At 38.8% G+C, this 16281-nt stretch overlaps 2 protein-coding genes and 1 non-coding gene across 3 annotated transcripts; 1 reads left to right on the top strand and 2 right to left on the bottom strand.

The window, feature by feature from the left end:
* Positions 1–4834: 4834 nt before the first annotated feature.
* Positions 4835–7397, top strand: LOC101305759. The gene is made up of 3 exons (XR_184686.1): positions 4835–5018; positions 6459–6515; positions 6896–7397. It is a non-coding gene; the product is annotated as an uncharacterized LOC101305759 (transcript).
* Positions 7398–7827: 430 nt separating this feature from the next.
* Positions 7828–10299, bottom strand: LOC101314574 (putative ribonuclease H protein At1g65750-like). The gene is made up of 2 exons (XM_004301392.1): positions 8367–10299; positions 7828–8255 (listed from the first exon to the last, which is right to left on the bottom strand). Exons 1-2 carry the CDS (start codon positions 10297–10299, stop codon positions 7828–7830), a joined length of 2361 nt encoding a protein of 786 aa, XP_004301440.1.
* Positions 10300–10830: 531 nt separating this feature from the next.
* LOC101305471 (receptor-like protein kinase HAIKU2-like) lies at positions 10831–14192 on the bottom strand. The gene is made up of 2 exons (XM_004299793.1): positions 11580–14192; positions 10831–11491 (listed from the first exon to the last, which is right to left on the bottom strand). Exons 1-2 carry the CDS (start codon positions 14152–14154, stop codon positions 11100–11102), a joined length of 2967 nt encoding a protein of 988 aa, XP_004299841.1. The 5' UTR covers positions 14155–14192; the 3' UTR covers positions 10831–11099.
* Positions 14193–16281: the final 2089 nt, after the last annotated feature.

The raw sequence follows: 16281 nt of genomic DNA, 5'->3' as shown, positions 1-16281 counted from the left end.
ACATATATATATATATATATATATATATATATATATATATACATCCAACGTACTCAAATCGATCAATTCAATCACACCCAAAATCGATCAACTCAAATAAAACTCAAAATCAACATATATACATATGTATGTACCTATATATAGCTCCACAAACTAATTATGGACAGATTTCGACAACACCCAAACTTTTTCTCCCGTTTTTTTTTCCCATATGAGTTGCTGTCCAGATCTGCTAATATAAGGCACTTTAGCCGACGACATTTTAATTTCGTCGGCTAAACTTTTATATTTTCGTCGGCTAAAGTTTACAGATTATAGCCGACGAAAAAAATTCTTTAAGCCGGCGAAAATTTAATTTCGTCGGCTATGGTCCACTTTAGCCGACGAAAATTTAAATTAGCCGACGAAGGAAAATTCCGTCGGCTAAAGTGAACTTTAGCCGACGAAAAAATAGTTCGTCGGCCTGATTTTTTGATTTTCGTCGGCTAAAGCCTTTCTTCTGGTAGTAATACATATTTGAACTACGAGACAAATTCATTTATAGATATACTAGCTTAATTAGCTTGCATACAATCCACGTTTAGGGCAACCAAAATGGAATTTGGAGGTCTACGCAACCAAATACTAGATTGTTTATCTTCATAAGCTAGAGCAGCTAATATATGGGCAACATAATTACAAGTTTTAGGAGTATGTATAATCGAGACAGAAGAAAAAACCTTCATAAGTTCTTTGATGTCATCAATGAGCCCTGCTTCAATCATCCTTTCATATTGATCTGAGCTTACTGTTGCTACAACTTCAGAGCAGTCAGACTCCACTTGAATGTTCTTGTGTCCCAAAGATTGTAGAAGGAGTAAACCCTCTTTGATGGCATTGAGCTCAACTTGCTTTTGTGAGGCCACATACAGTATCGGTTTTGCAAAAGCTACAATAAAGTTACCCTAAACATCTCTTAATTACCACACCTCCAATGCCTCCATTCGTCTTTTGTGTAATATAGCTACCATCAACATTTAGTTTGATTAAACCATGTTTGGTGGCTTCTATTTCCTTTGAGTCATTGTTATCTGAGTTTACGTTCTTGAGGTTTTCCGAACAGCTTGGAACTCATGTAGCCAGAAAAGAGAGCTTAGAACATATTGAGCATGAGTCTGAGATTTCTCATTCCAAAGCACATCATTTCTATTTCTCAAGATATATAGCAGCTAGAATCATAAGAAGTTTTTCAAAAGCATCTTGAGGCAAATTGAGACCAACCTCAAGCATTGGAGTTGGCACACTTAGCTCATTAACAATAGTATTATGTAATTATTAAGGTTTTTTTTTTTTTTTTTTGTAATCAAACTCAAATTGGATGCAAATATATACATCTCAGGCGAGAGTAGACGATTTCATGCCCCTTGCTGCCATTTGATGCAGTCAAGGAGTTAAGTGGTAGTACACACTAGTGATACATAGACCTACTTTACTTCAAAAAAGAAGAAATAGATCTACTATTTTTCAAGCAAATATGTAGAGGTCAGGAATATTCTCTTTCGGTACTACATCAGAGATGCTAGAGAAATAACTTTAGAAAATAGACTCACAACGCCACAAGACGTTATGAGGCAAGCATGTGCTTAGGTTTCTAAAACTAGGAATTTATTTTATTTAAATACTACATAGAAGGGCTAAGACAATAAAACTTTTGCGACGCATTTCTATAGATTATCTCTTCTTAATTTGCTCTTAAGACGTTCGCATCGTAGGCATATGATTTCAAGTTATTTCCAAAGTTTTTACAGTGATTTCTTTTATCAAAAAAAAGTTTTTACAGTGATGACCCGATAACATGGAAAATGAATCCAATACTTAAAAAACATTTCAACAAGTAATTTTTCTATATTTAATGGTGGATATTATCTTTAATTACTAAGAAGAAGAATTGTAACAAACCCTAGGTTCCTAATGAGAAATCTTTTTGTCCTCCGGGAGGACCACGTGGCAAACTGATATGGTCCTCCTTACTAATAAAAAACTGACACGTGGATTTTCTCAATTAAAACATAAATTAGACAATTCTATTATTTTGTGAAATAACATTTAGGATCTTCTTCTTCCTTCCATCTCCTGATATTATCTCTTCTCTCTCTTTCCTATTTCTCTCTCATATGAACAATAGTTTGAAAGTCTTTAGCTATCAACCCAGTATGAAAAAGAATTCAACTAATTTCAGATCAAGAGATATCAAATATAAATTTTTCTCATCATTGTGCAATCATGAGATTCATTGATCTTGTTAATTGAGATGTTGCTCTCCATAAGAAGAAAAACCCAGATGAAAGGAAAGATCAGATTATGCAATCATATGAGGTTTTGCAAATATATGGTTAATTAACATCTATTATCTCCTAGTGAAAGATGTATCACCTTGTGCAATCATGAGATCGACATATATTAAAATGATAATCCAGATCGCAAGTTCAAATCTTCAATGTTTTGTGTTTCGGATTCAATTCGAAAGCTTTCATTGATGATTTGTAGGGATTTGTAAGGAGAAATAGCAAAGGATGTTTGCAAGGAGAAATAGCAAAGGACAAAGAAGTACAAAAAAACTAAATGGAATTTGGTACATGCATATCGTCCATTCCCTTAAGAACAAGGATTCATATATGTAGATCGAGATCTGAGTTATACAAGTTCTTCGCGGCAGTAGAGGTAGATATAAAGGTAATTTCACAAAATAATAGTGCCCAATTTATGTTTTAATTAAGAAAATCCACCTGTCAGTTTTATATAGGTAGGGAGGACCATATCAACATGACACGTACGTGGTCCTCCCGGAAAACAGAAAATTTCTCCTCCTGAAGGGGCAAATGATTAAATTAAGTTTTATTCAAGTACGGTAGTTTAGTAGACAGATTTTAATTTACGTGGTGTTGGTTGGATTTGTGCTTGATTTGATTTCAGTGTACATTTATTTTAGTGGATTTGGTTTTCTTTGGGTGCATTTTGGTCCGTTTTACCAGCCAAGTATGCCTGATAAACTTGATAAAGAGGAAATTTTATAAATAGTACCCAAACTAAAGGTCATTCATCATTTTGATGTCCTAAATTTAAAAACTATTAGATCGGTACCTCAACATTTAATCTTAATACAATTAACGTATCATCCATCAATAACAATGTCAAGTCTATCATTGTGCAAACTATCTCAAGGACAATTTCGTCTTTTTGTTTTCTCTTTTCTTTTTCTTTGTTTTTTTGGCTGTGCATGTATGATTCGTTCTCTGGCTCCATCAGTGTCAGAAACCCAAAAACTCTCTGGCTCAATCCGTGCAAAAACCCAACAAGCATTTTTAACTACATGTACAATACAATAAACACATATCCCTCACCATCCATGTTTCATACAAAAACCCAGCAAGCAAATTGATAATTTAAAATTTTAAACCAAAGCAAAAACTCATAGGTGTGTAAGACTGAAGTTTATTTGGGGTACAAAGGAGTGAGGGGAGGAAGAGAGAATGAGAGAGAGCAGTTGTTTACTCCAAAGATGAAGAAACCCAGTACATCTAAAACAACAAGAGACGAAAATATCCCAAATAAAATGACTTGTAATTGGGATATTATTTGTAAGATTTCATCTAAATATCACAAACTTTATTGTGAGTTTTTTCTCTTGTAATTAAAGCAATGAGTTAGCAGGCACTTAGGGTTAAAATGCTTTTGAATGAAATCATGGTTGTTATGATTTCATTCAAATGAATATTACTTAGTAATGAGAAATTTTTCTGTCCTCCGGGAGGACCACGTACGTGTCATGTTGATATGGTCCTCCCTACCTATATAAAACTGACACGTGGATTTTCTCAATTAAAACATAAATTTGGCACTATTATTCTGTGAAATTACTTTTAGATCTACCTCTACTGCCGCGAAGAACTTGTATAACTCAGATCTCGATCTACATATATGAATCCTTGTTCTTAAGGGTATGGACGATATACATGAACCAAATTCCATTTAGTTTTTTTATACTTCTCTGTCCTTTGCTATTTCTCCTTGCAAACGTCTTTTGCTACTTCTCCTTGAAAATCCCCACAAATTTATCAATGAAAGCTTTAGAATTGAAATCCGAAATACAAAACATTGAAGATTGAACTTGCGATTTGGGTTATCATTTTAATACATGTCGATCTCATGATTGCACAAGGTGATACATTTTCACTAGGAGATAATAGATGTTAATTAACCATATATTTGCAAAACCTCATATGATTGCATAATCTGGGCTTTCCTTTCGTCTGGGTTTTTCTTCTTATGGAGAGCAACATCTCAATTAACAAGATCAATTAATCTCATGATTGCACAATGATGAGGAAAATTTATATTTGATATCTCTTGATCTGAAATTAGTTGAATTCTTTTTCATATTGGGTTGATAGCAAAAGACTTTCAAACTATTGTTCATATGAGAGAGATGATATGAGCACAAAGTGCTATGTTTATAATGTGTTTCCTACCTTATTTAGCTATGATATTCTCATAATAATGTCATTTTTAACATGTTTTGTGATTGTAAAGGACATGAGAGCATAAATCAAGAAAAGAAGGCTAAATTATGGAAATAACAGAAAAATGCAGAAAAAGACAGTGAAGCCTTCTTGCAGTCCAAGGACCGAAGAAGATAGCCCAAAAGAAGGCCCAAGCTGTCCAAAGAATGAGAAAAGTCAAACATGTGCTCCTAAAGAAGAAAAGTCAAACATTTCTCCTAGTCTCACATCATTTTTGAAGAGAAGTTCCACCAAGATTTCCTTTATATATAGACAACCTTGGGTACTTCTCAAACGATCTCTTCTTCACACAAAAATTAATGAAACACATTAGCCTTCCTTCTCCTTTTCAACTCCTCTCTCTAGAAAAGAAGCAATTCAAGCTGGCACCTTTGTAGGACTTCTCCAGAAGGCTGCCAAGAAGCATCAGCCCTGTGTGTTCCTTTGAATATTTCAAGCTTTCTTGAAGATTTATAAAGTGTAACTCATGTCTTGTTTCTTCTTTCTTGTTATTGCTCTTTGTTTTCTTTTATTAGATTTCAAAGTTGGAATTGGCTGGTTGTTAAGAACATGAATAGGTTAATTTTCAGAATAAATTCAAGCATATTTCAACTTGTCGATGATAGCATATGATTCGTTTTATGCCTTGTTGATTTCATTAAATGCATAGTTTTGTTTGAAAACTAAAACTCTAATCTTCATGTTAGTGTTGCTAGGTCTCTGAACTAATTCACCTAATAGTTTTAGGCAGAGATCCAAGTAGTAAAGGTTATGTAATAATAGCCGAGACTATGTGTTACATGCTTACAGGTTGGGCAACGCTTGTGACTTGGGCATGTTCAAACTCAGAATTCTTTAGATCTTAATGATTCATGTTTAGTGTAGACGGGTACTCTGAGTATCGATTGCAGCCTTCGCATGAAATATTCTCAGTTCTAGACGTTCTGTGCTGGGACATAAACTAAGTAGGATTAAATGAATGCATGACCTCGTAGGCTTGTGTTTCGAGTTTATTTTTGATATCGCTTGGCAATGAAATCGATTAAATGTTTGAGACATGTTGATACTTGTTTGTTTGATTCTGGAATTGCTGGTTGATGTGTGTTAAAGATGATCACTTGTATATATTAGTTTAGTTTTTATCTTTATCTTTTAGTAGGAATGTTAGAACCAAACTCTCAAAACCCCCCATGTTTACCTTGTACCATATGTATATATATTTGTAAATGAATACTTGTAAATACTTATAGTTGCTAACTATTTAGTGTAACCGTGACTACAAGAGTGCCCTTTAAGTCCCCGGATTGATCGAACCCTATTTTGCCAATACTACATTCTGATAAAAAAAGGTTTTTAAATTGTGCGCTCAGAAACGAGCACGTCAAGAGAAATAGGAAAAGAGAGAGAAGAGATAATATCAAGAGATGGAACGAAAAAGAAGATCCTAAATGTTATTTCACAAAATAATAGAATTGTCTAATTTATGTTTTAATTGAAAAAATCCACGTGTCAGTTTTTTTTTAGTAAGGATGACCATATTAGTATGCCACGTGGTCCTCCCGGAGGATTGAAAAATTTCTCCTAATTTCTCCACGTTACTCGGTGAGTTTCATGACTTGATTTATAATATCTTAATTAAACCGAGAAAAGATTTTGATGGCCACAGTTCAGTTTCTACGTCCTTGACTAAGATGTAGACAAAAGTTTGCCAGATTTTGAAATACTGTAGTGAAGCCTTTCTGGGAAGACAGTTCTTTCAGTTTGGTATGTTTTATCAACTTTAGAAATGCAGGGACATTTCTCTATTTGCTTGAGAGGGATTTTGTCATTCAATTCCTCATTTTGTAAATCCGTTCCTAGATACAGTCTATTATGTAAAAATTAAACTCGTGTGACATAGTCCTTTATGTTGTTTTGTAGATTGGCAATGATCTTTCCCAATTTGTGGGATCACTTATTTTGAACCAGCTCTTACAGGTTTGTTATTATAATATTCCTATACTTCTCCGGATATATACACTATTCTATCATATATGCATCTATGATCAGTAGGGGAAATGGTGTCTGTAAAACCATGCCTGCCTTCTATTATTTTGTATTTAACATCATGGTCACGGCATTACATAATTGAGATGGAATGGTAGATTACCAGCTTTTTGCTGATGCTATTTTCCTGGTATAGCAAAACCGCGGATTCTATAAAACAGAACTGTACTTGTGTAATTTGCACTTGCAAAAATTTCAATTGCTAAGAATGAAAAGAGAAAGAAAAGAATATATTGATTAAAAGAACTTCAATTTCCAATCACATGTATCAATTACACTTCATTGATTATCATCTTCTATTTTCTGTGCAGCTTTGACTTCAGCTTTCTCAGGAACTTTGTCTTCACTTTTCCTTGCACCTTTATCTTCCGTTTTACCTGCCATCTTGCTGTCCTCACAACTACTCCCAGCCTTTTCTGGTATCTTCCACGGTTCTAGGATGCCCTGCTCATCCTTCCCTAGTCCACTGCCTTGTTTCCAACTTTCCATCCCCAGCTATTCATTAACTTGAGGCCAAAGTGCACTTTGGTCCCTGAAGTCGATGCAATCCCCTTTATTGTATTTGCAGAAGCCGAAGGGCTCCAAAGGGCCTCACCTTCTAGGATGCTTTTTTCTATCAACTTAAAATCAGCAGGCTCACTATCCATATGACACTATTAGTTTTCTCGAATATCTTAAGGGTATATATCACTATCACTCTCCCAAAATCTAGTTGAAATGATATCAAGTACATTCTCTACCAGACATCTTTAGTGATGGATTTTATAACAAAAAGTCACATTAATCTTGTGGCAAGCATACTATTTACATGGGCTTGTAATTTTGTTTTACATCTAAGACAGGCCATGACATTCATTAACCAATCAACCGATCTCTAAGAAAATTCTTGTTGCAGCATAAGTTAAGCATGCATAGAGGCTAAAGGCATGAAAACACTACATGTCGTAGTATTCTGAAGACCAATGCCATCAAATTTATATTACATAGATCTCTTGGTATCTCAAAAATGCAAGCATCAGTCATCACTACTCTTACATTGATGCATGCATTTTTTGTCCCTTTTCCCTTTGTATCTTTTTTTTTTTTTGGAATAATGAAAAATTTCATTAAGGGACGAGCCCAAAAGAGCTAGCAACTGCTAAAGCCCAAACCAAATACATTAAGTAGAAAGAAAATTTTTCCTCTAAATCAGAAACGAGATAGAATATGGAAAAACCTCCTCAAAAGGAAAAAAACCGTCTCATCACTCTGTTTGATCCCCCGGCACCGGAGGACAAGGGAGACTGTCATTTCTGAGTACAGAGATCATGGACCGTGGTGGCTGGTGAGCCCATCTTTTCAGACCCACAGTCCGAGAGGCAAGCGCGGCGGCACAGTGGGCGGCGCCATTCGCTTCACGCGGAGCCCAGCTCCAGATGCAATCGGCGAACCTCGAACACAGCTTCCGGATTCGACTTATGATCGGGTAAATTTTCCAGTTCTTGTTCTTCCGATTCCGGCACTCCTCAATAATTGCTTGAGAGTCTGACTCTAATACCACTTTCCTCCACCTGTTAGAGGCTGCAGTAGATGCACCAAGGAGGATGGCCTCCGCCTCTGCAATTTTCGGTGAAGAACAACGAATCCTCATTGAAGCACCACCAACTAAAGCTCCAGAATGATCCCGAATCACTATTCCCAGACCCACATTCAAACTTGGGTTCCAAGAGGCATCACAATTAATCTTCAGGTACTGTAAAGGAGGTACCACCCATCTTTTTTATGTGACTCGAGGAGAGAAACATGAGTCTGTTGTCTGGAGTTGAGTTGCTTTTGCTTCCATAAATTCCATTGCAAGATTGATTGCTAGGTGTAGAGTAGACTGAGGAGACACGGGAATCCCCTTGTATAGATAATTGCACCTAGCTTTCCATATCATCCAACATATCATACTGCTCATAGTTAGAAAAAACTCCTTCTGTTTGGTTCCCACAATACTAGAATAGGAGTTGATGAACCATGAGTCCACCATAGTAATTTGTTGCTTGTCAATCCTCAACCCCATAGGAGAACCAAACCAAATAGGGGACACCCAACTACACAATAGTAATAAGTGTTCAAAAGTTTCGTCCTCTAATCCACACAGGGGACACATAGGAGAGCTGGTGAGCTTTCTCTTATAAAGGTTAGAGAAGTTAGGACCAACTCCTCCCATTACTTGCCAAAAGAAAAGCTTAACCTTAGGTAGAGTCGGCATTCCCCACAAAAGTCTCCACATCTTCTTACCAACTCTATGCGATGTCCCAGTAATAACCAGAGGACTTGCATTCATGGAGCTTTGTTGATGTAACCAATGATAGCCAGATTTAACAGTGAAAGATCCATTTTTACTCCAAGGCCATAATAGTCTATCATTCCCATCCTCCTCCCCAATAGGGATACAGCGAATCCGATCCTCAGCCTCTCGGCTGAGTACATTGGCTACTCCATCAAGACGCCAAGTATGAGTGTCCCAGTCAATTAGAGAGTCAACCAGCTGAGGGGACGATGGAGGTAAAGCCCCATCTATAAGAATACCGCCACCCATGCTCGGAGGGGGAATCCAAGAGTCATGCCAAATTTGTATAGACTTACCATTTACCACCTGCCAACAACACCCCTGAAAAACCAGATCTCTGGCTTCAATAAGACTCGCCCAGCTCCACGACGCTCGATAGCCTTTAGTAGCTTCTAAAAAACCACAATTTGGGAAATATCTAGCCTTGAGGACGGAGGCCCATAGAGAATTAGGCTCCTCCACAAGCCGCCAGCACTGTTTTGCCAGCAAAGACATATTGAATTGATGTAAATCTCGGAAGCCAAGACCACCTTCCTCCTTTGTTTTTCCTAAGAGCTCCCAACTCTTCCAGTGAATCCGGTTGCCCGTGCTAGTGGACCCCCACCAGAAGTTACTCAAAGCTGAGTTGATGGTGTCACACACTCCCTTAGGAAATTTGAAACATGCCATGGGGTAAGCCGGAATAGCTGTGGCCACCGATTTGATAAGAATCTCCTTTCCCGCCCAAGATAGTGACCTTTGTTTCCATCCAACCAACTTCCTTTGTACCCTGTCAACAATGTAACCAACTGCCTCTTTCTTTGATCTACCCCATAAGGTGGGTAAACCCAAATACTTTCCGGGGTCCTCAACTTCAGCGAAACCCATAAGCTCACCTAATAATCTGGACATTTGATCTGGAGTGTTAGGGGAGAAGTAAGCACTTGACTTTTCTCCATTTATCAACTGCCCTGAAGCCTTGCAATACTCCTTGAAAATCTCCATTAATCTGCATACATTACCAAGTGTGGCTTTGAGAAAAAATAAGGCATCATCTGCAAAAAACATATGAGACAGGGTGGGGCCCCTTCTACAAAGCTTGATTCCTAGTAGTGACTTGTCTTGGACTGCTCTAGTTAATCTCACTGATAAAACTTCACTAATTATCAGAAAAAGGTATGGGGACAGTGGGTCTCCCTGTCTAAGTCCTCTTCCAGGAAAGAAAGATTTTCCCGGGCAGCCATTGAGGACAATGGAGAAAGAAACGGAGGACACACATGCCATAATAAGGTTCACCCAAGACTGGGCGAAACCAAATCGAATAAGGGCCGCTTTAAGAAAGTCCCATTCCACTCGGTCATACGCCTTATTCATGTCTAGCTTGAGACCCAATTCATTATTACCTCCCTCCTTCTTCATCTTGAGATAATGATAAGCTTCATGGGCTAAAAGAATATTATCTTGAATTTGCCGACCCGGAACAAAGGCATTTTGATTCTAGGAAATCAAATCTGGGAGGCACACCTTTAATCTGTTGGCAATGCATTTCGACAAGATCTTGTATGAATTATTACACAAGCTTATGGATCTTGTATCTTCTTGGTTACCTTGCGTATCAAACAAATTCTTGTTTCCCAGGTAAATACACTCAATAATACTCAATAATAGCGAGTATAATTAAAACAGGAAGCTTCAGAAGCTGGCTAGTCTTGGGTTTATTAACACATTAGATCACTCTCGACTTCTTGAGGTCTATTTCAGAAATATTTCCACTCAAACTACCCTCAGGCACTGCTCGATGGATCGATCTAAAGTAATGCTCAAATCCGATGACTAAGGCTCAGAATCTTGTTCAAGTAGTTGAAGTTTTTTAGTAAAGGATAGAAGTTTAGAAAGGTCTAAAATTTGGCTGTTCTCCAATTTTTTCAGTACCATTTAACTAGATAGCTTTCCTCTCAAGCAAGGCACTGCAACTATACATATATGAATATATATTACATGGTACAAAAACGAGCCCTGGCCACCATTATGCATTAACAAAATTACAAATCATATATGATTCTGGTGCCTCTGGCTATTATGTAGTTAGAGACCTAAAGGCACTATTCTCAATTTTTCATATCGGACACAGAGTTTCCAACTTTATTTGGAAACCAATTATAACCATGGACACAAGGATGGAGTTGCTCCAACTAATGTTTGAACCTGAATCTGGATTTTCACTTCTCTGTTCCCTTCTGTACTTCCATCTTCTTACTAGAACCATCTTTGCTGATAACAATTCCTAGCAACTTCATTGGTTCGTGAGCTTCTTCGAGCATTTGAACAACACTTCTCATGGAAGGTCTTAGCTCCGGAAGCCTAGCTGTGCATAGAATTGCAATTCTCAATACCTTGATAGCCTCTTCCCTATAGGCCTCAGGAATGTACGAGTCCACGACACCTAACACACTCTCCCTACACTTCAGGTTGTCACATATCCAGTTCACTATGTCCTTGTTGTCACCAAAGGATGGATCTATCGGCTTTTTCCCAGTCACTAGCTCCATTAGTACTACTCCGAAGCTATATACATCGCTCTTTTCATTCACCTTGTAGGTATAACCATATTCTGCATAACCAAAAATCAAATTAGTACAATAACAAAATTGATTACCATATAACAGAACCAGCATAAGAACAAGAAATTGATCACTAACCAGGAGCTATGTAACCGTGTGTTCCAGCAACAACATGAGTCGAGTCGTTGATTCCATTAGTCTGAACGATCTTGGCAAGCCCAAAATCTGCAATCCGGGGCTTCAAGAACTCATCTAACAAAATGTTACTCGACTTGACATCTCTATGAATCACTAGCCTCTCACAGCTATGGTGTAAATACTCTAACCCTTTGGCTGCTCCAACTGCAATCTCGTACCTTGTGTCCCAATCAAGCTTCATCTTCTCACACATGTGCAGCCGATCCCACAAGCTTCCATTCGGTAAGTACTCGTAGACCAACAAGCTCGAGTCCTCACTAGTAATGCTGCAGAACAACTTCACCACATTCACATGCCTTATTGAGCTCAAAGTTTGCACCTCAGCATCGAATTCCTTTGATTTCGAACCACTGCTGCTCCGTCTACCACCAAGCATCGGTGTGGAGCTCTTCAACATTTTCCGGCCACTTGGATCAGTGTTCCATATGTGCTTCACGGCGAGGTCTTTGCCATTGGAAAGTGAAACTTTGTAGACATTTCCAGAACCTCCTTTTCCAATTAGATTCTCTTGAGTAATGGAATCAAGAATCTCATCCTCACTGAAGGTTATTACATGGAAAGACTTTACATCCCAAGATTCTTCCTTCAATGAACGGTCTTGATCTTTCTCCTTCCTCTTTAAGAACACGAAGCCAATGAGTGAAACAAACAATATTGCTGTGCCCACTGAGAAGCAAATAATGAGTGTTCTGACATCGTCGGACATTTCCTTTTCCGGCGAGCACCGTGGGAAGTAGGTGATATCCATGCTACAGAGTCCCGGGTTACCGGAAAGGCTGCCGTTGTAGGCTGCAATCGAGAGAGATTTCGGCACGGCACCGGTCAGTCTGTTGTGCGAAAGATCAAACATGCTTAGTCTCAGGGATGCTAGACTTTCCGGGATTTTACCAGACAGGTCATTATGAGACAAATCCAGAGAATTCAAGGTCGGCAAAGAGCCTAAAGATGATGGAATTTCACCGGAGAGAGAGTTGTTTGCCATGTTCAAGTCACTCAGGAAGCTACAACTTCCTAATGACTTGGGAATCGAAGAAGACAATAAGTTGCTCTGTAAATACAGAGTACTCAATTGCTTCAAGTCCCCTACCTTCGCCGGAATCTTCCCGGAAAACTGATTGTTATTCAACACAACCGAAACCAAAGAAGTTGTCTCCGAAAGCTCGTCAGGTAATTCACCAGATAACCGATTGTAACTCACAAGAAACTGCGCAAGCTTCTTGGCGTTTCCGATATCGGAAGTAATGGGACCTTCAAACTGGTTCGAAGTGAGATCAATGATTGTCACGTTCGGCAATCCCCAAAGTCCAGCCGGAACCACACCGGAGAGCGAGTTGTTGTTGACCCTAAATCGAGTCAACGTTGTGCACTTTGCGTAGTTGGCCGGAATATCACCGGTCAACTTATTCTGAAGCATGAGCAGCTGCGTCATCGTCCCTTTCTTGCACATGTCCGGTGGAATAGTACCGGTCAAGAAATTCTCCGACACGTCGATGAAGTTCATCTCGGACCATGATCCCAGTTTCTGAGGCAGATTACCAGTCAGCTTGTTACCGTATAAAGATAGATTCACGAACCTCTTGAATTCCCCAAATTCTTCCGGTAACTCGCCGGAAAAGTTGTTGTCATAGAGCTGCAGAGAAACTAAATTTGTTAGAAACCTCAGCTCGTTCAAATCGCCTTCTAAATGATTCCCGGAGGCGTCGAAGTTCTCGAGCTTGGTGAGGTTTCTTAGCCCGAAAGGAAGCTTTCCGGTGAAGCCGTTGGCGTAGAGCTCCAGCTGCCAGAGCTTGGTGAGCTTTCTAATCTCTGCCGGGATTTCTCCTGTCATGTTGTTATCGGACAATTCCAGGTTGATGAGCTCGACCAAGTTGCCGATTTCGCTTGGTATAGTTCCTTGGATGCTGCAGTTCGCCAAGTAGAGCCACTCGAGCTTGTTAAGGTTTACAACTTCCTTCGGGAACGGGCTAGGATCGAAGGGGTTGTCACCCAAGCTCAGACGAATCAGACCGGTCATGCTGGTGAGGGAAGTCCACGGGAAGATCCCGGAAAAATGGCTGCCGTTCAAATGAAGATGCTCAAGTTTTGACAAGGAAGATATGTCAGGGACTGAACCAGAAAACATGTTGTTCCCCAAATCCAGGTATTTCAAAGTCGTGCAGTTTCTCAAGTCCTCCGTGATTGTCCCGTGCAAGAAGTTGGACCCGAAAGCGAGCTTTTCCAACGATGGAAGTTGGCATATGGAGTCCAACGGGAGAGACCCCGATAGCTTTTTGTTGGATAGATCGATTTCTAGGACGGAATTGACGCCGTTGCAGGTAATTCCGGTGAAGGAGCAGAACGAGTAGTTGGCGGTGGAGGAGGAGTCCCATGTGGAGAAGAGTTGGGTGTTGGAGTCTTGGAGGGAGGATTTGAGTTTGAGTAGGAGTTGAAGCTCGTCGGCTGCGGCGGCGTGGGAGAGGAGGAAGACGAAGAAGAGGAGGTAGAGATGGAGGTGGTGGGTTTTGGGTAATGGCATGATGATGGGGTTGACGGAAATGAGGAGTGGGTGGTGGTAGATGGACTGAAAATGGGGAATGCGTAAGTGAGACTCCATTAGTGTTGTTGCCATTTTAACCATAAAAGGGTGCTCGTTGAGGATTGAGGTTCAATGATTACAATTTTGTCTATTGTGGATTTTCACTTACTTTCCGAGTATTTGTACGAGAGAGATCAAATGATTTCACATTTACCCGCCAAAAGGAAAAGAGGATTTGTATTTCGCTTGCAAGGGTCACCGACTCTCTTTACGTTGGTAAATCGGTAGATCTGCCTCATTGTATATCCGTCCATTATTGGTGAAACTACTTTCTTTAGAAGACTAATGCGATACAATAGAACATTGTTTTGCTCCTACGTTACTCTTGTTTACAGTTTACTTTTATTTACCATTCTCGTTATTTTGGATTGCATGCACGCAGCCATGTACCATTCGATCATGGTCAGTAAAGTGAAAGGTAAAAAATATTGGGTTGTTCAAAGTTTTGTTTCTTTTCAATAATTAAAGCTTCTTGTTAAGCTGGTGTTCCTCACCAAGAACTGCCGGAATTATATAATAGTCATGGCGTACGTGGCCATAAACATAGTTGGACTGTAAACTTTGTCTTATGGTGCTTGTATCTCTGCTGGGATTCAGTTTCTTCATTATTGGCTTTACTTTCTATATATCTAAGTTTTTGTCTTAGCTTAAGGTTTTAATCATATATTTTGTGTTCATTGTCGGAAAAGGAAGATATTGTGCATCTTCTTCGTCCCATCACATTTTCCTTTTTTGCGATTTCCATCTCATTTCCACTAGGCTATCACGAGCTGGCTTAAAAGCTTTATTGAGTTGCGACCCACACACCACATGCTCGAAGCAACTTGGAGAAAGGAGCTCGTTCATCAGGCACCGATTTAGGTCGGCCATTTTGACTAGCTAGCTAGAAACAAGACTCGAAGAAAAACGTAATACTTGGAAAAGACAACTCAAGAAGAAAAAGAACAAAGTGAAGTAGTTTTTGTTATTGATCGGTATGTTAAAGAGTCAAGCAAAGGAATAATGGAGTGGCATTGCAGCAAGGAATGAGAATAATTGATCAGATTCAGATTGCGTCTTTCTTGAGACTTAAGCTTGCTACCTGTTTGCATGCAATGCGTCTATCTGAGACTACTCGGCTGAAGGCACTACCCTAAGCAACACAAGCAACTTTGATTACACAACTCAAAACAATCTCTAGGTTTCATGATAATATGTATTTCAAAGTCATATATCATGGTTCAACTTAACGAGTTTTTGGTTATGGATTTATTGATATTGATATTTTGAGTTATCGATTCATTGAGTTATTATCTAGATCATACATACACAGAAACTGTGATTTAATGTAAAACAAAACTTTTAAGTCATAAAATCAATGATCGAATGATAAAATCTGTCAAATTTACTGGTAATAGTATCAAAAAACACAATATTTACGATACTTGACAACATTATACAAAAACGATCCTATCTTAAAATGTCTTGATCATGTATATACAGAGCCGACATATATATTTAGGGAGTAGAGGAAATTAAATGAGTAATGATGAGAGTAGTGTTGTATCATATACCCATCATGCCATCATCATCGTAAATGTGAAAGCCGCCAATTCTGACTTTTTAGAACAACGTGGATAATGCTTGGAGTTAAGAAGGGGCGACCCCAGACGCGACACGTAGGCGCATGGGGATCAGAGTGTGTGGCCCTCACTTCAATGCAGATCTTTCTCCTTCTGGATATTTGTCTGGGACTGCCATGACGATTTAATGCGCTCAGTCTCTTTGTCTCAAGTGACACGTGGGGGTCCACCCTCTCTAGAAGGAATTGACCAAGTGAGCTCAATCCTCAGCTCAATCAATCTTTACTCAAAAATCCTAGGTAATTATTATTGTAGATCGACTCCAGGTAATAATCAATTTTACTAGAGCCTACTCAAAAATATATCCTAGGTTTCTACCAAAAATAAAAAAATAAAAAAAATATATATCCTAGGTACTGTGCATGATTCATAGCTAGGTAATGTATCAAACGTTATAACCGTTTTAAAAATCTGAATTACATAATGTTAAATTGATCTACCAATA

This window comes from Fragaria vesca, linkage group LG5, assembly GCF_000184155.1.
Source record: "Fragaria vesca subsp. vesca linkage group LG5, FraVesHawaii_1.0, whole genome shotgun sequence".
Taxonomy (NCBI): Eukaryota; Viridiplantae; Streptophyta; class Magnoliopsida; order Rosales; family Rosaceae; genus Fragaria; species Fragaria vesca.
This window is presented reverse-complemented; position numbering and strand designations above follow the sequence as displayed.